The sequence below is a fragment of the Ursus maritimus genome, unplaced genomic scaffold (assembly GCF_017311325.1).
Source record: "Ursus maritimus isolate PB19 unplaced genomic scaffold, ASM1731132v1 scaffold_2, whole genome shotgun sequence".
NCBI classification, from domain to species: domain Eukaryota; kingdom Metazoa; phylum Chordata; class Mammalia; order Carnivora; family Ursidae; genus Ursus; species Ursus maritimus.
The window spans coordinates 5,418,945-5,445,027 of record NW_024424452.1 but is presented as its reverse complement, the minus strand read 5'-3'; the positions used below and the strand labels follow the sequence as shown (position 1 = coordinate 5,445,027).

Sequence of the window (26,083 nt, the reverse complement as noted above, 5' to 3'; positions counted from 1 at the left end):
TCACATGAGTAAATATTTATTGCTCTGACTCAATTCCAAACTAAAGCTTTATATAAACGGTTAATACGGTTTAGAAAGCAAGCCAACAGCTTTCAATGTGCGTTATACCTGAGTCAAGGAAAGACTCCTGCAGGAGGAAACCGGCTAAGCAACAGAATGCATTTCTTACCACTGGTAGGAAAGACGGCCAATTTATCAAGTTCTTCCCAGAGGAAAACCCAATAAGCACGAATATTCTGCTACAAACAACTGCTTACTTTCAATGCTAAGCACATCACAGTATAAATTCTAGGTCCCCTCCAGGACCCCTTCATTCCCAGTTTCAAGGCTTTTCATATGAATGATAATGTTGAGATTAATAATCACGGCCACTGGAACTTCTGAGCAGTGTGCCAAGCACTGTGCTAGAAGCTTCTACATGTGTTGCCTCAAATAATTCCTGCAATTTGAAACACTTCCTGGATGTGGAAATGAGGCCCAGGGAGGAGGCCAACCACCGTGCACAAGGCCACAGCCAATACACAGTGGGGCTGCACTCCTACTTCTCAGTTTTACCAACCTGTCAAGAAGATCCTACTACTTAGGGATGCAGATCGAATCAATTTATTTTATAAGAATGAATGTAAAATAACTTAATGTCAACCCCATGGATTTGTCGGATTCTCCCAAACTTAATGGAACTTCGGCGGGGTGAGGGGTGGGGGGGGGATGGTTTGTGCCCTCAGGACCCATGTCTCTGACCTCTTATTTCCTCCCAGACGTGATTCTGGAATTGCAAGCTGCTCCAGAGCAGAACCTTTCTTGCCTTTTAAAAACACGTGTCCCTAACCGCCCCCACCTTGCCCTCCCCTAGGCTAGTCTCTACCCACTGGTGAGAGTGGTGGGAATAAAGACGATTCTCACAATAATTACATTAACCCAGACAAACACCAGCAAAAAGCTCCATGCCTACAGGCTAATGGGATTTTCAAAAGGTGGCCCATGCGGAAACTAAATATGAAAATAAATAGTTTAAGTTTATTTACATTACCAATGAAATGGCAACTTAAATCCATTTGTCTAACCCCTCTCCTGCAATATCCATCTAAGGAAAAAATTACCCTCACACAAACGTAGCATTATGCTGCGCTGTATTTGGCCAGTTCTCAAAACAAACAGAAGCTGCTGGCAAACAGGGAACACTTCACAAGTGACTTTGGCCATGAAGGCAGAATGGCAGAGTGGGTGTTGTTATTTTTCAAGGTTATCTAAAGTACAGTTTACCCTTCGACAATGCAGGGGTGAGGGGCACCGACCCCCGAGTGGTCGAAAATCCACATATAACTTTAGACTCTCCAAAAACATAACGATTAACAGCCTATTGTTGACCAGAAGACTTATGGAGTAACAGAGTCACTTAACACACATTCTGTATGTTACATACATTATACACTATATTCTTAGAATAAAGTAAAACAGAACAAAAGGAAATGTTAAAAAAAAAATCGTAAGGAAGAGAAAATACACTTACAGAACTGCCCTGCACTTACTGGGAAAAATCGGCGTCAATGTAGACCTGCGCGGTTCAAACCCACGTTGATCAATGGGCAACTGTATACTCATTACCACTCACTGTGTTAAGAGGTCTTGTCTCCACAATAATTCACTCTCCAAATTTCACCAGAAGGTAAAATAAAACAAGAAGGGGATTTTGCTTCAGAACGTTCATGCTCCTAGTGTTTCTAGCTTGGCAAAACTAAAAGGCTCTCCCCACCCTCCATGACGGGGATAAAGTTAGCAGTTAGCACAACCCAGGCAAACACCTCTAACCTGGGCGAGGAGCTAACGTCAATGAGTGAGGGGAGCCTGATCACTATTTCTCCTGGATGGGATTTGTGGTGGTTTGTGCAGGACCCAGGGTTAGTTCTATGTTCTAGAAAGATCCTCAGAGCTCTCCTGGTACCACTGTTTAAATCCTTTTTTTTTTTTTTTAAGGTTTTACTTATTTGAGAGAGAAAGAAAATGAGCAGGAGGGGCAGAGGGAGACGGGGAGAGAGAGAATCTCAAGCAGACTCCACACTGAACGCAGAGCCTGACGTGGGGCTTGATCTCACGACCCTGAGATCATGACCTGAACTGAAATCAAGAGTCAGACGCTTAACTGATTAAGTCACCTAGGCGCCACTGGTACCACCGTTAAAAAAAAAAAAAATCAGCATATAAGCTTTAATTACAGTAAAAAAATGTTCATATTAAATAAATACTAAAAATTGATCCATTCTATCCAAAACAGACAAAACTGTTATTGAGATATCTGGTTTATTTTATGTTTCAGTGGTAGACAGAGATTATTACTTTGGTCTCTTATTTAAAGAAAAAACCATGAAGACCAGCAACGTATTCTGAATTAAAATACACTTTCCTTTATCCAAGTCTTAAAAATTTCTCAGATCCTCCCCAAAACCGCCCAAAAAGACTCTAGAAGAAACATGTATGACGCTAGATGGCAGCAAAGCGCTGCACCAAGAACTCCGAGGGAGCAGGGACTGGGAATGGCCTCCTGCATTGAGTCACCCAAAGACCTTCACAGGGACCCTCACCCGTGTCCTCTTGACTTCCAACCCACACCACCATGCGGGCTGTAGCCGGCTTTCGGCAGGGCACTGAGAACAATGAATTAATTTCATCATAATGTAAAAACTCAACAAGTGAATAGTCAATAACTGGAAAATTAGTCATTCATAGGTTTAATAGGATGACTGGGGGGAAATTTATGATTTGTAAACAAAAATTTGAATGAAAGGATGCAAGACGGGCATCAGCAGCCACATAGTCCGTCCCTGCCAATGAATGAACACGTACATCCACGTCCAGCTGAACGCCCTGAGCACCTGTCCGGTCACCCCCCGCCCGCCCGGGGCCTCTTCCTCAGCACACAAGCCCTCACCTGCCAATGTCCACACCCTGACACCCCACCTTCTGTTGTTACAGATTATTCACCCCTGTGCCCAAACACCCCCCAGGTCAGTCCAACCAAGAACCAAACAAGCCTCCCTCTGCCTCCACACGCCTCTCACACTAGCATCCCATTTCCCTCCTCCCTTCACAGATGAACTCTCTTCTGGCTGACTCACCTCCCGCTCTCACAAGACCACCCCCACCCCAGCCCCCCATGCTCGCTGCAGCTGCTCCCACAGCACTCCCCCACCTATCTCACCAGCACAGCCAACGTGGAGCCCTCCCTTTTCTCTCCACCTGTCTCCAGATCTCCTATCTCACTGGCAGGCCTTTCCCAGGCCCCTGTGCTGGATCTTCCTCCTCTCACTGATCTGTAAGTGCAGGCACAGTCCAGGGCTCAACCCTGGCCCTCGTCACTGTGGACACTCATTCCCAGATGACCCGATCCACCCCATGATTTTATTTTTTTTTTTAATTATTTATTTATTTATTTGACAGAGATAGAGACAGCCAGCGAGAGAGGGAACACAAGCAGGGGGAGTGGGAGAGGAAGAAGCAGGCTCCTACCGGAGGAGCCTGATGTGGGGCTTGATCCCATAGCGCCGGGATCACGCCCTGAGCCGAAGGCAGACACTTAACCGCTGTGCCACCCAGGCGCCCCTCACCCCATGATTTTAAAAATCATTTCTAACACATTTTTCAGGCTCAAAGCCCTCTGTCCCCTGAGCCCCAGACTCATCCTCCCAATTGTTGACTTGACACCCTCTCCCAGATGCCCTAAGACACCCCTCAAATCTAAGAAGCCTGATACGTAACTCAGACAACCTGCTCCATCTCAGGAAATGGTATCACCATTTTCCCAGTAGATCAGATCAAAACTGAAGACGTCATTCTTGGGTTTGCTGTCTCTAGACTCCCACATCCAACCCATCACCAAGTCCTGGATCTATTTTCACCAAGAGCCAGGGCCTCAGGGCCCTCTCCACCCAGGTGCCCACAACCTCACTATCAAGCCTGATCACGGTGCATCATGAGCGTCCCCTCTGCTGCCCCTGGGTTAGGGACACTGTCCACATGCACCTCTGTTCCCCTGTAACTCCATGTCCTCTCTTTTACATGAGCTCTGTGGGGGCAGGGACACATCATTCATCTTCGTATGCCCAGCACCTAGAAGGTTCCCCGGTGCATGAGCTTACTTAATGAATATATTTATAAACAAGACATACCCATTAAGTAAGCATCTTCTGTACAAAGGACAATTCTAAAACAGAGGCTCCCCACTGGTGGAAAAAATATATAAAAGCATTAAACCACCTGGTATAAAAACACACAATAAAATTAAGCCATCAGTTAAAGTCCCCACTTTGCCATTGGTAATTATGTGAGCTCAGGCAAGTCGATTAACCAGACAAATAAAGAACAGAAAGCATGGTGCTGAAGCCAGACAGACCTGGGTTCAACTCTTCAATGAATACCTTCATCTCTCTCAGCCTCAGTTTTCCAATCTGTAAAATGAAGCTATTGCCACCCATCTCACAGGGCTCTGAGGACCCACAAAGGGAGTAACGGACATTTCCCAGGCCCAGCACAAGGCCTGGGACAGACAAAACTAGAGCCTTCCCTTCCTTAGGCCTCTTGGTGGGCAGCGGCCAAGGTTCCTTTGGCTCTGAGATCCCATGATTCCAAGTGTTACTGACTCTTGATGAGAGACGGAATAAAGCAAACCCCACAGAGGAATATGCTACACATCGAGAATCCCAAACAGACTTTTTTTTTTTTTTTAAAGATTCTATTTATTTATTTGACAGAGAGAGAGACAGCCAGCGAGAGAGGGAACACAAGCAGGGGGAGTGGGAGAGGAAGAAGCAGGCTCCCAGCGGAGGAGCCTGATGTGGGGCTCGATCCCAGAATGCCGGGATCACGCCCTGAGCCGAAGGCAGACGCTTAACTACTGAGCCACCCAGGCGCCCCCCAAACAGACTTCTTTCCCATTCTCATGTGGCCACTGCTAACTCCTCTCAGAAACTCACTCCCTGCTTTATCAGCTATCATAAAGGAAATGTGTACCAGACATCAAGAACCTTCCTTGCAAAGAAAATACCATCTCTTGCTTCGGGGTCAGGTGACAGAGTCAAAGAAACTGATGACTCTTCAGAAAGATTAAGACGGAGCAACGTGTCTGTCACCTCAGCCTACAGTCTGGGCTCCAGAGTGGTCTCTCTGCTTTTCGCCCTTCCAACCGATCTTTCCCAGCAGACGCCAACCTGCTTCTCCAGTCTCCACACCCCTGCAGGGCACTGTGGGCTTCTCCGCCTGGCTCAGGCCGTTCCTGATAACACAGGTCTATCCAACCACTGCTGCACACTCCAAGCAAACACCTTCTCCAATGCGAAGCCTTCTCCAATGATCCTCGTTAGAACTGCTACACTTTTTTTTTTTTTTTTAAGTAAGCTCTATGCCCAACGTGGGGCTTGAACTCATGATCGAGATCAGGGGTCACATGCTCTACAGACTGAGCTGCCAGATGCCCAGAACTGCTTATACTTCTATACACATTATTCAAACCTTTCATCATTAATTATGATCAACTGATATAACCAAAAATGAATAAAAATAACTACCATGTTCTAAGCACTTTACTATGTGCTCCAGAATTTACCTTAATCATCTTATTAACGGGCAGGGTCGTCTACCCAGTAAGTGGTATCACCCCCATCTGACTGATGTCTAAACTGAGGCTTAGAGAGGTCAGGTAACTTCCCAAAGCGACACACAGTGGCAGAAGGAGCATCCGAAGGCAGGCCAGCCTGGATCTAGAGGCAGGCAACGCAGGGATCTGGGTGACTTGCTGTGTTCCTGAGGGCGCCGTGCAGGAGCGGGGACGACTCACCCCTGTGCTCCCCGGGGCGCTGTGCATAGCCCTCTGTACTTCCTAGGTGCCTGGCACACTTGTGCTGAATGAGTGATCCTTACCCCCAAAACAATCTCCTTGCCTGGATATTCCTGAGAGAGCACTGTGAACCTCCCATGGCAACGAGTTACAGACAACACCCTGCAGTCATCTCCTTCCACGAATGTTGCGCCATCGGCATTAGAAACCGTCAGCTGCAGTCCAGCTACCGAACTCACTCGGAAGAGTTTTCTTTTTCTTTCATAAAAATTCTAAGATAAAGTGCTTTTCAACAACAGACTGGTAATTCCATCTCACAAGAATTACCTCAGTACAAAAATATTCTCTCCTTTCTATTAAGAGATGTTATCGCTGAGTATGATCACTGCCCGATGACGACTGAAAAGGCCAATGTTCATTCAATAGCTCTTGACCTACTAAGAACATGTGAAGATAGTGGCTCCTTTCACTGTGGCTACAGCTGCTTATTACTGAGCCCGAGCGATTACCCTCTGTCCTCTGGACCCTTGCCAGCGGGCGGTTTTGCCTTGCATGACGCCCCTCTGCTCCGGATGGCCTATTCCTGGGAGGGCTATGGGGCGTCCAGGCTGGGAGCAGGGCTCAGTGTTGAAGTGAGGCTTTGGGGCGTCGGGGACGCATCCCTGCAGGTGGGGGCCGTCTTCGGTTCACTGGGATGACGCTACCTGACGCTTCCTGCCCTGCAGCCACTGCACATACTGAGCCTGGACAACTGGACTTTAGAGTTGGTGACCCTGCCGAGCCCCAGCACTCGCTGCTGCTGACCCTGCTCCCTCCGAAGCTTCCTAGAGCCCAGAGGTGAGGAGCACGAAACCATCCAACGACACGAACATGACCCCTCACTGCCGGGCAAGGTGGCGAGTTCCCTGGGTCAACAGCCTCTACTTGGATGGGAGACTGGCCGCTCCAAGCACTGACTGCCAGATTTCCCAAGGGGATAGGAGTGTCCTGCTAGGATAGGAAACACCTGGGACAGCGCCTTAAACTACCAGTAGGCAATCACTGACTTGTGTGTGTGTGTGGTGAAAAATGTGCAACATAACGCCACCATCGCAGCCACTTCTAAGTGTCCAGTTAAGGGCCATTAAGCACCTTCACCCAGTGTGCAGCCGCCCCGACCATCCGTCTCCAGAACTCTTTTCGTCTTCCCAAACGGAGACTCTGTCCCCGTTATATACTCACTCCCTATCCCTCCCAACCCTGTCCCTGGCACTCACCACCCCTGTCTGTCTCTGTGAGTCTGACTACTTTAGACACCTCATATAGGTGGAATCATGCAGTATTTGTCTTTTTGTGGTTTGGCTTATCTCACTAATAAGCATAATGCCCTCAAAGTGAATCCATGCTGAAGCAGATGCCAGAATTTCCTTCCTTTTCAAGGCTCAGTGATAAACCACTGTATGGACAGACTCTATTTTGTGTACTTATTCATCCACTGATGGGTCACTTGAATCGCTTCTATCTCTGGGCTATTGTGAGTTATGCTGCTATGAGCACGGGTGTCCAAATATCTCTTTTGAGGTGGTTTCAGTGATTTTGGATAATATATATACTTAGAAGTACAATCACTAGGTCAGATGGTAATTCTACTTTAATTTTTCAAGAAACAATTATTGCTTTTAAAGTTTTACTGTTGATCAATGTACCACTGGGCAGTGCACTTAAATTAAAAATAGCTATTAACTCTGCACTGCTAATGAAAGCTGCTGGTAGGCGTGAGCGCTCTTTCCACACGTCTAGCCTGCAGGAGTAGACACTTCCCCATTATGACTTAGGAGGTTCACATAAAATATGTTTCAAGAAGTCATAACCGTTAATTCTGGAGAGCTGTATGCATACTCTTCACCCTGAAATACGAAAGCCAGTACAACCCTAGGTGAGTTAATATTCTCTGAATACTCAGTCTAAGTACTTGGAGAATATGCATTTAAATGTGAGATCTAAAAGTACTGGGGAAAAATTTTTATGAAAAGGATGTTAACAGGGGCACCTCGGTGGCTCAGTTGGTTAAGCGTCTGCCTTCAGCTCAGGTCATGATCTCAGGGTCCTGGGATCGAGCCCCGTGTCAGGCTCCCCGCTCAGCGGAGAGTCTGCTTCTCCCTCTCCCTCTGCTCCTCCCTCTCTCTCGGCTCCTCCCCGCCGCTCACTCTCTCTCAAATAAATAAAATCTTTAAAAGAAAGGTTAACAAAAAGCATGTATTTATTATATTTATAAAAGAACAGTGTATAATGACAAAAAGACTACTCGAGAATCTTATTAATTATGGGTTATTTATGATAATAGTCAAGGCGTTGTTTGTGTATTTTGTAATGTTTTAGAGTTTCTTTATGAAGTTGGTTAAACTCCTACTCCCAAAAAGAACAGGTAACTTTGTGAAAAAATACATTAAAATAGCATAAAACTAAACCCACCGCCTGAACTGTTCAGAAGAAAACATCACGCTGAGCATCCAGAGGCCTTTCCCATTCCAGGAACACCGACAACAATGTCTAATAAAACTTCCAGGAACGGACGCGGAAGGTGAAGGAGAGGAAACACCGATATGTATAAGACAGTTTTAATAAACCACCTTGCTTAACCCAGAAATGTAGTATTTCAAGTAGATATGCTTCCTGTCGCATTTCTGCTGTGTTCACTCACAAAGACTGTGGTGACTGTTACAAAAAATATCAAGAGCTTAGGGACCCCGAAAAGCCACCATCAAGTGTCTCAGAAAACGAGCACTCTGACAGCGGACTTGTCTCATCACAAAAAGATGCATCTTTACATTTTTTTCTCTAGTGCTGACAGCACAGGAACTACCCATCACACTGGCCACCCTGAGGCCATTAAAATAAGCAGTTCTCATAGCGTAATAACCGAGGATGATATTATACCTATGATACTGAGATAATCCAAACAAAATACACATGCAATAAGATGATCGGAAACATCACTGAGAACTCCTTCCTCTTAGTTCTCACGCCTCCATTCAATAATTTATCAGGCTAAATAACAATTATCACATGTCTGCTCCCGCTACGGAGGAGCTCTGGAGGACAACGACCGCACTTTGCCTCTGTACCCATGGAGAGCAGCCTGCTGTCTTTCCACAGCAGCTGTTTAACAAATAAGCACCCTCGAGAATTGGAGAAAAGGTGGGGATGGCCCAGAAAACTAGGTTTAATTCCAGTTTTCCTTACATGGAGACAGAGCTCTCTGAGGTCCCTAGCTTCCTTGGAGGAGGGTTAAAATATTAATTTTAGACTTAGTCCAATTACGTATGCATATGATAACCTCCAGTGTAATCACTAAAAACTAAGAACGGTATCAAAAATCCAAACTAGTTGGGACGCCTGGGTGGCTCAGTGGGTTAAGCATCTGCCTTTGGGTCAGGTCATGATCTCAGGGTACTGGGATCGAGTCCCATGTCAGACTCCCTGCTCAGCAGGGGGTCTGCTCCCTCCCTCCCCTCGTGCTCTCTTTCTCTCTCTTGCACTCTTTCTTCTCTTGCACTTTCTCTCTCCAATAAATAAATCAATAAATAAAATCTTAAAAAAAAATCAAGAATCTGAAAGAAGGCTAGCAAAAAAGCAAGACAGAAAAACTGAAACAGGTAGGTAGGAAAAATAATACAAAACAGGTACATTAAATTCCAAATACCTCATAGATAAAAGAAACATAAATGGAGTACGTGTTCCATGTAAGTGATCAAGACTGACAAGTGAACGAGATTTTACCAATAAACCGGAGAAACCAGAGAAAAAACCAACAAACCAATAAATCAGAGAAAAGGAATGAGAGCGATAACCAGGCAAATTCTAACCAAAAGAAAGCTGGGATAACTATATTAATTATCAGTAAAACCAGACTTTATCCTTAGTAACACTTAAAAAGAGCCCCTTCACAACTATGAAAGCTTAAAACTACCAGATGTCACGTATCGGTTCTAAATGTGTATCCTTGACTCAACACTCAAAGCAAATACAACTAGAATTAAAAGGAAAATCCGTAATCAGAGCAGATTATAATGTGCCTCTCAAAAACGGACAGAAAACGGACTCAGACTCCTCTGTCAAAGCCCTCCCAAATCAGAAGCATAGAGGAGATTTGAACGACCTCATAAATCTGGCCGAAAAAGAGCCATATAAATACACTTGCACAGGATACCAGAATATACGCCGCCCCCGCCAGCACCTACAGACGAATCCAGCCTGGGAGAGAGCTGCGGCTGCCCCAGAGCTGACGCGTAAGATGGGTGAGAACACCACTTGCTCTTTATCAGTCACCGAGATTTGGGGGTTACTCGGATATAATCCAATGAAAGCTAATATACCAGGGTTATTAATTTTTCTTTTGAATTAACTACCTTTGCCAACGAGCATAATATCTGAATCACTTCTAGGAATTAAAACAAAAATCCACAATGGTTACCACTCTCTTTCCATTTACCCAGCTGAAAATATTGTCCGAACTAACTGGGGACTTACCCTGATGTACATCCACTTTTCTGCGGACAGTCTTAATGTTTTAATGTTCTGAAAACTGAGACGATGCAAGGAAATTAAAACCTAGCTTTCAAAAACAGATGATGACAGGAAATTTCCACATAAAAGTTATTATTCATAAAAACTGCATAAAAACAGTTTTTCCAACTATAAATCTCAGTAAGTAACACTATCCTGCTAAGAAATTAGGCTATTAATTTTAGGTTAAAAAATCATCTAATTATTTAAAAATACAAATGGCACATACATTCATTATTTTAAAAAACTGACAGGCTGAGGAGCCTGAGTGGCTCAGTCAGTTAGGCGTCTGCCTTTGGCTCAGGTCGTGATCCTGGGGTCCTGGGATCCAGCCCCATGTCAGGCTCCCTGCTCAGTGGGGAGTCTGCTGCTCCCTCTCCCTCTGCCCTACCCCCAGTCCCTGCTCTGCCTGCTCGCTCTCTCTCGTGCTCTCTCTCAAATAAATAAAATCTTTAAATAAATAAATAAATAAATAACTGACAGGTCACAGGTACTCTATAAGATTCCCTTAATGGGGAAAAGTGTTTTGAACTGCCCAGCGGAAGTTAAGACCTCAAGCTCGGGAAGGGCAATCCTAAATCCACGCTCTGGTTTTGCCATATACTTGATAAACAACATTTTCTTCATCTCCTTGAACCTTACTTTAATCATATATATATATAAAGTGTGGACAAATATGATTAAATGTAATGCATGCAAACAGCTCAGCATAGGGATGGAATACAAAACAACATGTAAGTGTCCGTTAATAGTATTTTCAAAGGCAATGACTTAGTACACATCATAAAGCTTTAAAAACGGGGGACAGAAGTGAAAGCAGAACCTCATCCAGCATTTCTATGTGTCAAAAACACTTGGATGTAACCTTTTAAATGCTTTGACCTTGAATTTCCATTAAAAACTTACCAAGTCACAGAACTCAAACACGAGAAGATAGGGAATTGCTTCTACACATTGTCCAACACACTGCAGAATGTTTGGATGCTGAAGAATGCTGGGAAAAATAGAAAGTCACAGTGTTGTTCATCAGGGAGCACACTAGCAGAACTGTCCAAACAGTAAACCAAATTTTGACATTCATGATGATTTAAATATGACAAATAGCAACGTCATTTTAAACACCTGATTTTCAACAGACTACAGACTCTGTTTACATAACACTTATTAAGGTTTACTTACTAGTAAGGTTCTCCGTTTTTCAAAAAAGTATCTTGTTCCTTTGGGCTTGCACTTGCTTTTAACTCCTTCACTATTACTCTCGCTACGCTAGTGCCCGTGTAAATCTCGCCAAGGAGGACCTAAAACCAAAGAACAGTTTTTCACTTCACTTCCATCAAAATGGTAAAGAAGTATGTCTCATTATCAGGAAACAGAGCACAGGGGGCGCCTGGGTAGCACAGCGGTTAGGCGTCTGCCTTCGGCTCAGGGCGTGATCCCGGCGCTATGGGATCGAGCCCCACATCAGGCTCCTCCGGTGGGAGCCTGCTTCTTCCTCTCCCACTCCCCCTGCTTGTGTTCCCTCTCTCGCTGGCTGTCTCTATCTCTGTCAAATAAATAAATAAATTAATTAATTAATTAAAAAAAAAAAGGAAACAAGAGCATAGGAAAATAAAGCAACAATCAGGCCTTCTACTATGAAGATACTACTTCAGAAAAAGCTTGAAAAATGAAACCACTTTCCTTCAGTTTTAAACTGTTCAATGGATACTGATAGCATTCATATATGTATCTGTATTTTTTTTATTTATTATAAAGTTGTACCATAGTTTCACGGATATTACCAATGACATCACAGAAGAGTAATTTATAAGGTCAGTTCAAACATAACTCAAATGTTTCTCAAAACACTTCAACTGGGTTTTGTTATTTTGTCTCCTTCACATATGAGAAAGTAAATTGACACACAGGCAATGTGCAAATACACTACCACTGCATTATAACGTTAAAAATCTACGGCATTCCAATTATTCCAGACCTTTATCTTGTACTAAAACTTCAGTCTAAACACAAGAAAAAAATATGCCACTGAAATGAACAGAATACAAAATGAATGAAAATAATGGGGCGCCTGGATGGCTCGGTTAGTTGGGCAACTAATGATTCTGGCCCAGGTCATGATCTCAGGGTGGTGGGATCGAGCCCCACGTCAGGCTCTGCACTCCGCATGGAGTGTGCTTGGGATTCTCTCCCTCTCCCTCTGCCCCTCCTCCCTGCTCAGGCTCTCTCTCTCTCTCTCTCTTTTTCCCTCTCTCTAGAACAGACAAATCTTAAAAAAAAAAAAAAAATGAATGAAAATAAGAGCACACTACAAGTGAAACTCCGAATATAAATACTGGACAATACAAAGGCATTCCAAAATATAATATTTAAGATGAAAATACGGAAGTAAAAGTTTTTATTTAAATCAAGAATGATCAAAACTAAAAGCCTTCTTTTTAAAATAGTTTTTCATATTTTTATCAAGTAGATTAATTTTATTGCCATGGAAATACAGAGTAAGGCCTTGAAGAGAATATAATGTGTTTATTGAGAATGTAAAGGCAGAACAATAAACAGAACAAGGAATTCTGATAATTAACCAAGTCATATACTCTGGTTTCAAACAACCAGCTTGTACATCTATCATGAGCATTCATGCATTCATAAACTTCATTCATTCATAAAATAGCAGTCCCTAAAAAGGTTAGAATAATCTTGCTGTCATCCTCTCTCTGCCATCACTGATATCATTCTTGGTCTTCAATGTCCGCAAGGACCATTCATTCAACACCTTGACCTCTCAGGTTTTTACCTCACTTTCAATAATCTTTTCTCTGCCCCCATCTCGCAAAATCTCCCATGGGTCTAGACCTAGTTAATAACTGGATTATGTCCCAAACCTCAAATTTTGATTTCTCCTTCTCTATTTGTCCTTTGATTTCCAGCTCACTCACTTAAACAGTCTAACCCAACAAGTGCACAATTTGCCCTTCAGGTCCATTCGTGATACCACTATTCCACCATCCTGCCCCGATCACAGAGCCCCTCTCTCCTCCCTGGCAGCTAAGACCCCACCATCCTGTGCTGTCACCACCCTCCTTGCCCCTCTCACAGAGCCCTGTTGGCTCGGCCAAACCCCAGCACTACTTAAATTCAACTACCTGCCTATGGTAACACCAAAAGCAGACAAAACACGCAACCACAATGACTGGTCTCATTTCAAATTTGTAAGGGTCCTCAGCATTCCCATCCTCCCGCTGCATTTCCTAGTTGACAGGGTTCCCGGAGGACTCTGTCACACCTTCTTCTCCTATTCAAACTCCCAACACATCTTTTTACTCCTCCCTTTCAACTGGCCTCCTGTTCACTGAATAAAATAACCACAAGTAAACGTCCTCATTTTAACACCAAATCCACCTGCACCTGTATCCACACGCTGTTTTTATTCCCTTTTCAAGAGAATTCCTACAGTAACCCCCCTTTCCTTTCTCCTGCATTATCAGTTTCTCCACTCTAATATAAAGAGGCTAAAAGAGCTGCACATCCTATAAAAAGCAAAGCAAAAAACAAAACAAAACAAAACACCTTCCCTGGCCCTTGGATGGTCCCAAACAGCTCGTACTCCATTTCTCTGCTCCCTTTTACAGTAAGACTCTTCAACAGGGTTGTCTAAATGTGCCATCTTCACTTTCTCCCTTGTGCCCACTGCACGTGAGCACGTGACCCTCTACAGCCTCTGAGGACAATACTATGGCCCTCACGTGCTGGGCCCTACCTCTCCCAGTCCTCATCTAAGTTTGCCAGCAGCATTTACTACCATTCATTCATCTTCCTGGCACTCCTTCACTGACTCTCAGAACACCCCACTCTTCTGCACCCCTTCCTACACACTGGCTGATCACCTCAGCCTCCATCACTACCTGCACTGACCTCTCCTCGCCGCAGACCCTCAGGACTCGGTCCTTGTGCCTCCCCCTCTTCTTGACATTCAATCTTGGTGACTCCATCTAGTCTCATACCTCTGAATACCACCTATAGACGGAGCTCTCCCAAACGTGTGTCTTTGGCCTGGAACCTCTCCCTTGAGTTCAAGATGTATACTTCCAACTGCTTACTCGGTATCTCCATCTGGATGCCTCATAGCCATGCCATCTAACCCAACCAAAAGCGAACTCCCGACTTTCTCCTCCTCCATGCCTGCTTCTCCTTAATCTTTCCCATTTCACTTGCAAGCAATTCTATTCTTCCCACCAATCAGGCCATAAGCAGCCACCCTTGACCCCCCTTCTCCAGACTCCGTTATCTGATCAATCCCCAGTCCCACATGCTCTTATTTGAAAATTCACATTGGCTCGCACCACTTCTCTCTCCACTTCTCACCGCTTCATGCTATCATCCAGGTCCAAGCCTGCCTGCATCTCTTCCCATGTGACTACAGCGCCTTCTGACCAATTTTCCCACTTTCCCCTTGGTCTTCCACAATGTAACTGCCCAGGTGATCCTCGTGCCGGTTAGCCAGATTACTGCAGTCCTCTCTCAGATGCCAGAGTACTTTCCCAGCTCACTCTGAGTAAAGGTCTCTAAATGCATATATTCTATCTCACATCACCTGGCTCCCCCACACCTCTCTGAGCCCACCCCCACTCCTGATTGTTTGCTGTCTGATCACCCGCCACCACCCCCCGCCACCCCCCCGCCACAGCGAGAGGTTTCAGCTTAGTCAGGGCAAGGGTTCTCTTTTGTTCGCTGCCACAATTCCTAGTACTCCACACAGGCCAGGACTTTACCTACCTTCCTCCACACTGGACCCTCAGCACCAAAAACACTATGTGATACACAACAGGTTTTGCTAAATGGCTTAGAAGATTTGGTCACTAATAAAGGTTGGATGACGTCAAAGACACAGGACTGACAAACAACTCTGAATGGAAAGACAAGATGCATAAGACGGCTGATCACGGAGCAAATACCTCTTCCTGTCTTGACCACCCTGCTTATGATGCAATCGCTACTCACTTAGGAACCTTTTACACAGAATGACTGCTAATTACATTATGGAAATAGCTGTGATGATAAGATTATTCCTTCTGAACACTGTGGTAAAAAGATCAACAAACCACTGTTACTATTTGTCCCTTGACAGGCTATGAGAAATAGAGAATAGTTCTTTGCCATGGTTTCCATTATAATAATACTATGTATTTACAGCTCGAAAGTGGTTTAAGTATTGTAAGGAAGAGGGGGGAGAAAGGGAGAAGAATTAAAAAACAAATAATTTACCTTGAGGAGGATAAAAAGCTTCTAAAATTCCAGTCCCTCTTCCCTTCTTACTGTTCTATGCCAACAACTGGAAAAGTATCTGACGTATAAATAAAAGACCTTCTTGGAAAAACGCATACACCTAGAAACACTGAAGCTCACATTCCTGTGTGGTTCCAGGGTATAAGAGTAGACTCAACTGGTACCATAGGAACTAAAGAGAATGTGGAATGTCCTACAATACAACTTTTAATTAGCTTTAAATTCTAAACATTTTTTTTTATTAAAGATTTTATTTATTTATTTGACAGAGATAGAGACAGCCAACGAGAGAGGGAACACAAGCAGGGGGAGTGGGAGAGGAAGAAGCAGGCTTACAGCGGAGGAGCCCGATGTGGGGCTCGATCCCATAACGCCGGGATCACGCCCTGAGCCGAAGGCAGATGCTCAATGACCGTGCCACCCAGGCACCCCTAGCTTTAAATTCTAAACATTATAACTAGGAGGGGGGAAAAAGGTAGATGTGAACAAATTTTACCTTTCCAAACCAGCCATTTCCAATTTCCTGTATATAGTTTAGACTGTGGCGGGCAACTTGAGACTTCAAACCTTCTGTAGGAAAAAGAACAGAAAAAATAAATATGGGCATTTAACTGAAATAAAATAAATATTAAATATCTAAAGAATAAACACAAATGTAAATTTAAAGCTTATGCTAATAAAGGTAGAAATAAATTCATATATATATATATATATATACACACACACACACACCCCATTACTTTCAAACTGATACTGCCAAAATAGTTTCAAGTTTTAAAACCGATAATATTTTTTGAGTGCGTTTCCTACCCTGATTCTTGAATACTTCACACTGTGTTTTGTCATCTAACTACTCTTGTGTAACCACAATCACCAGTCCAATGGCTTTTACTTAGTCCTTAGTTTCATGTCAGAGGTAAAAATCTTGTCAAAATCTGTCCGCGTCAACCTTATGAGAACTCTGGAAGACAGTCAAAGATTAACAGCAACCAAATCAAACCAGGAGAAAGGCCACTGAAACAAGGTACAATTTCTTTGTGTCTTTGAATTTATCATAGCCCCACCCCTCCTAGCCCCTGGTACAGCAGCGATCTGAATGATGACGGATGTTCCAGTGTGGGTCCTGGTTCCAGACAGAGCACAGTGGACTTTATTATTCCCAAGGAACTGTGTTTTCTTTCCTGGAAGTTTCAGTGAGGGACTTCCACAAGCAGCTTCCCTCGGTTTCACCAAACTCAGAACTCTATCAGGATGGACTGTTCCTCAAAAACAAGTTCCTCAAAAACAGTAAAAGCCAAATGGATGAGACACTTCCACCTGGGGCAAAAAGAGGCAAACAGTAGACGTGCTGAAAGCTTTAGCGGAAAAGCTGGGGAGTGAGATTTAGGAGGTGAGCAGGGGCTCTGAAAAGCGATTTCAATATATGGAGAAACCTGGAGAGACACCTGCATGCTCAGGGAAGGACACACACTCACAGAAGATTTGAGAAGAATATGACTTTCACCTCTAGCTAGGCTTCATGCCCAGCACAAGCAGGAGGTGAGGACAAAAAGGCAGAGCTGTTAAGTAGCCTGGGTGAGGAGTGTCCCAACACAAAGCTAATCTGCAAAGACCCACAGAATACTTTTTTTGTTGTTTTCTTTCTTCTTTTAAGTATATCATATTATTCAAAATGTCCAATTTTCAACATAAAAGTCCAAAACATGCAAAGAAACAAGAAAGTATGGTCCACTCACAGGTACAAAGGAAATGGACCTGAGAAAACACAGACAGTGGCCTTACCAGACAAGACTTTAAATCAACTGTCTTAAACACACTCAAAGACTGACAGGAAATCATGGACAAAGAACTGAAGGACACCAGGAGAATAATGTCCTGATAAGTGGAGAAGAACAACAGAGATTCAAATTAGTAAAAGGAACCAAACACAAATTTGGAGCCAAAAAGTACATAACTGAAACAAAAAAACTCACTAGAGGGGTTCAGCCAGAGATGGGAGCAGACAGAAGCAGCAGTGACTTGAAGAGAGTTCAAATATAATTATCCAGGCTGAGCAGAAGAAAAAAGAATGAAAAAAAAAAAAATCAATGAGCAAAGGCTAAGGGACTTGTGGGACACCACCAAAGGAACCAACATACAGATTAGAGCCCCAGAAAAAGAGGGGAAAGGGGGCAGAAAGAATATTTGAAGACATAATGGTAAAAAATGCCCCCATCTAATAAAAGGTATCAATCTATATATCCAAGAAGTTCAACAAATTCCAAGTAAGATAAACTCAAAGAAACCCACACTGAGACGCATCATAATCAGACTGTCAAAAACCAAAGATAGAGAATCTTGAAAGCAGCAAAAGGGAGCCCCCTTTTATATAAGGGATCTATGATAAGATTAACAACTGATTCCTCACCAGAAACCATGGAGACCAGAAGGCAGTGGGATGGCACGCGTAAAGTGCTGAAGGAAAAGCACCAGCAACCAAGAGTTCTATACTCGGCAAAACTGTCTGCCAACAATGAAAGAGAAATTAAGACCACTCCAGATAAACGTAAGTTTAGGGAAAGTGCTGCCTTTACACCTGCCCTACAAGAACTGTTAAAGGGAGTCCTTCAGGCTAAAGTAAAAGGACTAAACAGTAACTGGAAGCCATATGAATAAATAAAGATCACCAGTAAAACTACATAGGTAAATATAAAAGCCGGCATTATTTTATTTTTGGTGTCTAGCTCCTCTTTTAATTTCCTACACGATTTAAAAGACAAACACATAAAAAATTATGAATCTATGTTAATGGGCACACAAAATATGAAGACGTGAGAACATAAAAGGACTGGACTGAATTGCAGAGTTTTCATATGGTACTGAAGCAAAGCTGGTATCAACCGAAACACAACTGTTATAAATTTAAGATAATTGTGATCCCCAAGAAAATATCTAAAAAAATATAAACAAAAGGGAATGAGAAGGGAATCAAAATTGTATACACACAAATCCCAATGGCCTATTTTGCAGAAATGGAAAAAATGATCCTAAAATTCATATGGGGGGGGGCGTGTGGGTGGCTCAGTCTGGTGGGTATCTGCCTTTAGCTCGGGTGATGGTCCCGGGGTCCTGGGATGGGGCCCCACGTCACAGGCTCCCTACTCAGTGGGGAGTCTGCTTCTCCCTCTCCCTTGCTTGTTGCTCCCCCTGCTTGTGCTCTCTCTCCCTCTCAAATAAGTAAATAAATAAATCTTTAAAAAAATAAAAAATAAATAAAATAAAAATCATATAGAATTTCAAGGGACTCTGAACAGCCAAAACATTCTTGAAAAACAAGAACAAAGTTGGAAGATTCATAAACTTCTCAATTCCAAAACTCACTGCAAAGCTATAATAATCAAAACACTGGGATACTGGCATGAGGCAATAGATCAGTGGGAGAGTCCGCAAATCAACACAAACAAATACGGTCAACTGATTTTTCAACAAGGTGCCAAGACAATGCAATGGGGGAAGAACAGTCTCTTCACAAACTGTTGCTGGGGCAAATAGCTATCCACCTGTAAAAGAATGAACCTGGAACCTTACTTCACACCGTTTACATATGTAACGGGTCAAAGACCCAAGTTTCAAAGCTAAACCTATAAGTCATAGAAGACAACGCTGGTGCAAATCTTCATGACCTTGAGTTTGACAAAGGTTTCTTAAGTAAAAAGCACAAAGCAACAAAAGAAAAAAATAAACTGGACTTCAAAATTTAAAACTTTTGTGTATTAAAGGATACCATCAAAAGAGTGAAAAGACAACCTACAGAATGGAAGAAAAACCTGCAAATCACATCATTATTGTGAAGCTATTAAATAATTAAGGCAGTGTGGTACTGGAACAAGGAATTGATAAATTACTGAAATAGAACAGAAAGCCTACAACAGACCCATACACATATGGTGGTGGTGGTGGTGGTGTTTTTTTAAGATTTTATTTATTTGAGAGAGAGAGAGAGAGAGAGAGAGAGAGAATGAGAGAGAGCGGGGGCAGAGCGAGTAGCAGACTTCCTGCTAAGCAGGGAGCCCGATGTGGGCTCAATCCCAGGACTCCGGGATCATGACCTGAGTCAAAGGCAGACACTTAACCAGCTGAGCCACCCAGGCGCCCCTACACATGGAACTAAAAAGCAGAGAGGAATGGAAGGACCGATCAGTGAAGAAAGCTGAGTAATCTACCAAAAGATTCATGGATTCCCTAAAACCATATTCAAAAATTAACTTAGAATGGGTTATGGATTTAAATTAATTTAAATGTCAAAGCAAAACCTTAAAACACTGTAGAAAAAAAAAGTAGTTAAGTATCATTTTTGACCACAGAACAGGAAAGGATTTCTTAAGACATAAAAAGCTCTAACTCTAAAAAAAAAAAAAAAAAATTAGCTTTAAAAATTAAAAAAAGAGAGAAATTGCATTTCTAGCTTAAGGGGCTGTTAAATTTGGCTATATTGAAATCAGGAAACATCAAAAACTTCTTTCTTCGTGTATTTCTGACTAATTTTTTTAGTGTACATTTTTATTTTTTCTTCATTTTCTGTTTCCATATTTACTAGTTATTTTCTTAGTGGTTACCGTGGAGATTATAGTTATCACACTGAATCTGTTACAATCTAATTTGAACTGATACAACTTAGCTTCAATAGTAATAGCATATACCATTTGACACCCACATAGCAGGAACACAGATTAGCACAACTGCTTCTAGAGGGTAAGCTGGCAATATCCCCCCAATTATAGAACACATGTACTCTTTGACCACTTTTGAAAATTTATTCTACAAATATACCAGCCCAGCATCAATGTGCAAACCAACATAGGTACAAGCTTTGTTTTTAATAGTATAAGATTAGAAACAACCCAAATATCCACCAACAGGTTAAAGAAATTGTGCTAAGTCTATACAATTTAAATAGTAGAAACTTGTAAGCAGGAATAAATAAGCTCTCTTTATGCAGACGGAAAGATCTCTAAAGTACATCCGTAAGTGAAAAAAGCGAGATGCAGAATATATTTACCATGCCCCTACGAGTAAAAAAAGTGTGTGTGTTGGCGGTGGCGGGGGGTGGGGGAACCACGTAAATGGGAATATTTACATTAAGAAAGTCCGGAAAGGTGTATAAGAAACCAAGAAGAGTGGCTATGTACAGATGGTGAGGGTAGGAGCTGAGGTCAGATTCAAAGATTAGAGGCTTTTCACTATATATACCTTTTTATGTTTTGGTTTTTCAACTGTATGACTGTATTACCTATTCATAAAATAAATTTTAAAAAGAAAACAAGGAAAAAACATGTAGAGCTTCTTCTAGATTTGCTCTTAAATATGTGGTGTTCTTTTTTCACTTAATATATCACAAATCCTTTTCACCCTTTTACAGACTACATAATACTCCATTGTATGGACTTACCAGAATTTAACAAGTTACATACTGACAGACATTTAACCTCACGCTGCAATAAATTCCTTTGTAGATATTTATTTGCATGCTAACCTAAATAAACTACTGAGAGCGGAACTTCGGGATCAAGGGTAAACACATTTTACATTTGGATACATACTATCAGACTACCCTTGGGAAAGAATGTCTCTATCAATTTACAGTCCCACTAGTAGTGAGTGTCCAAGTGCCTGTTTCACACACACACCCCTCATCCATTACAACCCAGCATCCTTTCTTCTCATCTTTGTGTAGCTGTTATCATCTTACTTTATGTTTGTACTTCTTTAATTAATAGTGGAATTCCTATTTTTTATTGGCCATTTGAATTTCTTTTCATGAACTTTCCCTTTCACATCCTTGACTTATTCTTTTCTATTGAAGTGTTCTTTTTCTAACATTTGTTTGTAATCTTAGTGTATATTAATATATAACAAGGGTTTTTGGGGTTTTTTTTTTTAGACATTCTTTGTAGTTTACAAATATTTTTGCTACTTGGTCAAATTTGTTTATGGTGTCTTTTTTCCACACAGAATATTTCATTTTATGAATCAAATTTGCCAATATTTTCCTTTATGGTTTCTGCATTTGGCATCAAGCTTGCAAAGCTCTCTTCCATCCCAAGATCATAAAAATATTCCGGGACTATTCTATGCAGAGAAATTGAAAAGAATGTCTTCCCATTAAGAAGGAATTTAGAATAGAGGGCTCTAGAAATATAGAGAGGTATATGAATGTAATGAGGATGGCTGTCCAGGTCACTACCATTTCTGTTGTGCCCATGACTGTGCTCTGGTCCCTCCCCACTATGTCTTGGACAGAAGTCACCAGGCTCTTCTCTGTCGCACCTTCCTGCCCACAGTGAGGGGTCAATATGATCAGACTCAGGAGAAGCCAACCAGTATGGCTCTCCAAGGGTTTTCTTTCTGGTCTGAGGAGAGAGAAGCTCCTTTCCTCTGGTAGTAAAGCTACAAGGATCTGAACCTGGAGTTGGCAGCAGCCCTGCTCCGAGCCAAGAAAAGAAGCTGGTGTCCGGGATTTAAGCTGACAGGCAAAGAGGAGAGAAATGATGAGGGAAAAAAAGCACGATGGTGTCCAAGTTCCCAGCTCCAGTTGCCTCTAAGTTCTGCCTAACCCCTACTCTTCCAATCACCTGGTTCTAGCGTCAAAAAAGGTCCCCCTTCTGTGTATGCTGATCTGAGCTAGGATTCTATTACTTGAAATGAATTCATGAGTGTTAAGACTCCAAGATGGTAAAAGCCCTAGAGAATTCTCTCAGGGCTTCCCTTCGTGTAAAGGAAAGCCTATGATCAAGAAAACAAAGAGAAGAGAAAATATTTTCATTTAGACAGAAGTATACTTAGGTTACTTAGGTGATCCCAAGGGCATGTTAGACTCCTGTTAAATTTCACTATTTTGGTCGAAGGAAGGGTGTTGTTATTTATTAAAATTAAAGGTAAATACTACATGTTAGTTTTTTAATGTTGCAAAACCTACAAATATCAAATATACCTAAACTGTACAGATATTTTATAGGAAATGCACCAGCTGTGTCATGTTTATCTTACGTCTTCTCTTAGTCACGCATACCTACAGCAATGCAATCCACCACTGCCCTGCACCTACACCACTGTGCACAAAACCACAAGAGGCAGGAACGGCACTGACGCAGACAGAACAGCCTTCTCTTGGTAGTCTCAGAAATCCCTGATTCTCGAATTGCTGGTCAGATTCTATTCTATAACAAGAAATTGATCAACATCTACTCAACCCTCTACTCAGGATGAAGAGTCAATCCAACTAACATATCCGAATATACCCCCTCCCCAAACACACGGCATCCCAGGGAAAGACAGCAGTGTCCCAAGACGAGCAGTGTTGAGAACTAAAGCTGAGAACTGAAGAACTAAAGCCAGGAGCTCTGTGCGAGAGTTCCACTTCAATGAACAGAGGAGACCAGTTTACTCTGCTACCAGACTCAGGGTCCAAAAGGAAAGAACTCAGCTTTTGCAGGCATGCACTGGACCAGACCACTACAATCCAGCTTCCCCAGGGAGCAGGAAGAAGAGAAATAAGCAGATGAGACAGGCAATCCAAGTATTTTATGATTAGCATCAAGGTTCCCACCCTCACCTCTGAGAAATGATTCGTGAAAACATGACGCTGGGACGTAAGGCCTTACCTACAGAAGGCTGGAGCTGGGACGGAGCTGGTAGTGAGATATTTGGTACTGAAAGTGTGAAAACTTCTGCCGGGGACTGAACAGAGGGAGTATCTTCTGCTGGTGGTGTGAAATCTATCTCATCATCAAAATTATCTTCAAATTCCTAAAATAAAAGAGAAGCAATGTTATATCTGATATAAACCAGTCTGAGAGCAAATATTAAAAACATATGCTAACATCTGAGACAGGAGCATCTACTCACTCATCTGAAACACGGCCTTAATTTTTTCCCCCAATTTTTACCTACTTCAGTAAATAGCATACATAATTGTGTTCTCCAATGTCACACAGAATCAATAAGGTTTAAAAATAAATTACACATACTTTATGCAACTTTTTCAACTGATAGTTTGAAGTTAAATGCAAAATTTTCTAAAATGACCACGGAACTTCAAATGGAAATACTCTTCTAGGTCGGAAATTTTGAGTTACTACAGCTTCAGCTATTCTTTTTTCTTTCTTATTCACTTTCACAAACCTCTTTGCATACTGAATCCAAACAGATTCATTTTATTTTAAAACTATATACACATTTCTAATTGCAATAGGATTTCAATCAAGATAACGGACAGTTAAAAGACTCGGAAAAGATACTTTCAAGGCAGTCCTGTTTCTCTGGGAAGAATAACAATGAAAAAATTATTAACTGGGTAGAAACATCATCGGTGTCTGAACGAAGGTCAGTCTAAAGCTGTGTAGCACGCACGTACCATTAACACACTAAGAATGTCTGGTTTTCTGAAGATGGTAACTTTAAAACTGAAGCTGTGCTCACAGAGCTACAGGAATCTCTTCAGTGACTCTGTGCAGCAGAAAGCTACCCTGACTCCTGCTATCATCATTCCAGTGAGATGGGTCTCCGCTGGTGTCCGTATTAATTTAACACTCTCCAGGTGATGATCAAGGTCATTCATTCGCTCAGATAATTAATGAGTATTACCCCACCAGGTACCGTAACAGAAGCTCAGAACAGATCAGTGAGCAAGACTGTTTTCCATTCCTCTACAGAATATCATTTTCCTTCTCTACCACAACCCCTTGCTGCACCCCCCGCCCCCACAAGGGAAAAACCAGAAGCTGTAAGGGTAGATTTCTCTGATATAATATGTATGTTCTCACATGCATGTGGGAGGACATTATTCTCATATATGTCACCCATGCCGTCAAATGCATTAGGATATTTATTGCTATTTGTAACGGGGGAGGGGGTAGGATGAACAAGGTGCCATAACTTCAGTCCGTGAAACACCTCTGAATGGAAGAGCTCTGCTCAATTCCCCTTTGGACATTCCTAAAGCTTCTCTCATTACAAAAGACTTGGGGCGCCTGGTCCGCACAGTCGGTTGAGCCTCCAGCTCTTTGTTTCAGCTGAGGTCTGATCCTGAGGTCAAGAGATCAAGCCCTGTGTTGGGCTCTGCACTCAGCATGGAGTCTGCTTGGGTTTCTCTCTCCCTCTTCCTTTGCCCCTCCTGCCTGCTCTCTCCCTCTCTCTCTAAAATAAATAAACACATCTTTAAAAAAAAAAAAAAAGATTTTATCCATCACCCCTACCTTAAAAACAACGTCACTCAAAACCCTGGCAGCAGCATGATATATACCATTAGGCAGCCAGTGATTCTAAGATTCAGAGAGGTAAAACTGCGAAATAATAAACATGGGGCTAGAGAGAAGACTGGGTCGCTTTTCTAGTTATGCCAGTGGCTGCCTGGATACACGCCTGCAAGTCGCTTCCTCTGCCAGGCAGCAGCTTCCTGGTCTGTAACACGACTTCCAAGGGACCAAGTCTCTATCACTGCACAGTTCTAAATCTAAAGGAATGGACACTCCGCCTTCAGTCATGGTTTACACAGCCGGAGAGGATCCTCTCTACGGTGTGGTCCCAGGGCCACCTGCACCAGAATCACCCAGGTAAGCTCAACTGATTCCCAATAAGCTCCCTGGGTCAACACTGAGACTCAAGTCGGGTCAGAACATTCTAAGGCAAGACATCATGACACGTGAGAGAGCCTGGATTTCAGTTTCAGCAACACTGATCAGACTTTATCTTTGTCCCCAAAAGACAAGGTGTCTGTACACAGTCCCTCAGCAAGACTGAGGGTCAATGGACAGAGATTCTCTGCCTACCACTGTGCCGCCATACAGTCATTAAGTTCCCACAGACGTGTCTGTAGTGATTCTAGGGCCCAGGGGCTGAAGTTGTGAATAAAACCCTATGTTTGTTCGCGGTAGAATCTTCTAAGGAAAATGGCCTGTGCTAGTAAGTCTTTTCCTCCAGCCTCCCTCTGCTTTCATCTTTCCATGTGTGTAATGTTAGCGTCGAGCCAAAAGGACAACACATCTCCTTATCTCTCAAGAGCTGCCGCCACACTCAAGGTAAAGAAAACACAGAAACAGGTATGAGGCTCTAGAAAGAAGATTCATGTATCCAGTAAAAAGAGGGCTGAAGCTAGCAGACAGCCTTTTTCCCCAGTTTGAACCCGTCGCCCTCAGGGCCCCCAGGACAGCCCCAGGACAACTGGCAGGGCTGGACACTGGCCCAGGATCATTTTCTCTGCATGCATTCCTCCTTTCTCTTCAAGTACTCCTCTTTAACAAGTATTCGCTGAGCCCTGATGCACGCCAGCAGGCATGTGGTAAGTTCTAGAACAGGATATCCCACTTGGTTGCCAGCAGATTCCACCCATCTGCAGCTAAAACATCAGCCTTTCTATAGTATTTCCCGCCACCCCCACCCCCACCCAAATCTACA

General features: G+C 42.8%; 1 protein-coding gene across 1 annotated transcript in view; it reads right to left on the bottom strand.

Moving 5' to 3' along the window:
* The window catches only part of LMTK2 (lemur tyrosine kinase 2), an 82,017-nt gene that overhangs the window by 31,133 nt on the left and 24,801 nt on the right, over positions 1–26,083 (bottom strand). The window contains exons 3-6 of the mRNA XM_040634773.1: positions 23,293–23,437; positions 16,149–16,222; positions 11,552–11,670; positions 11,279–11,366 (exon numbers count right to left, since the gene is read on the bottom strand). Coding sequence (XP_040490707.1) covers positions 11,279–11,366; positions 11,552–11,670; positions 16,149–16,222; positions 23,293–23,437 — 426 coding nt within the window. The remainder of the gene's footprint in view (positions 1–11,278; positions 11,367–11,551; positions 11,671–16,148; positions 16,223–23,292; positions 23,438–26,083) is intronic.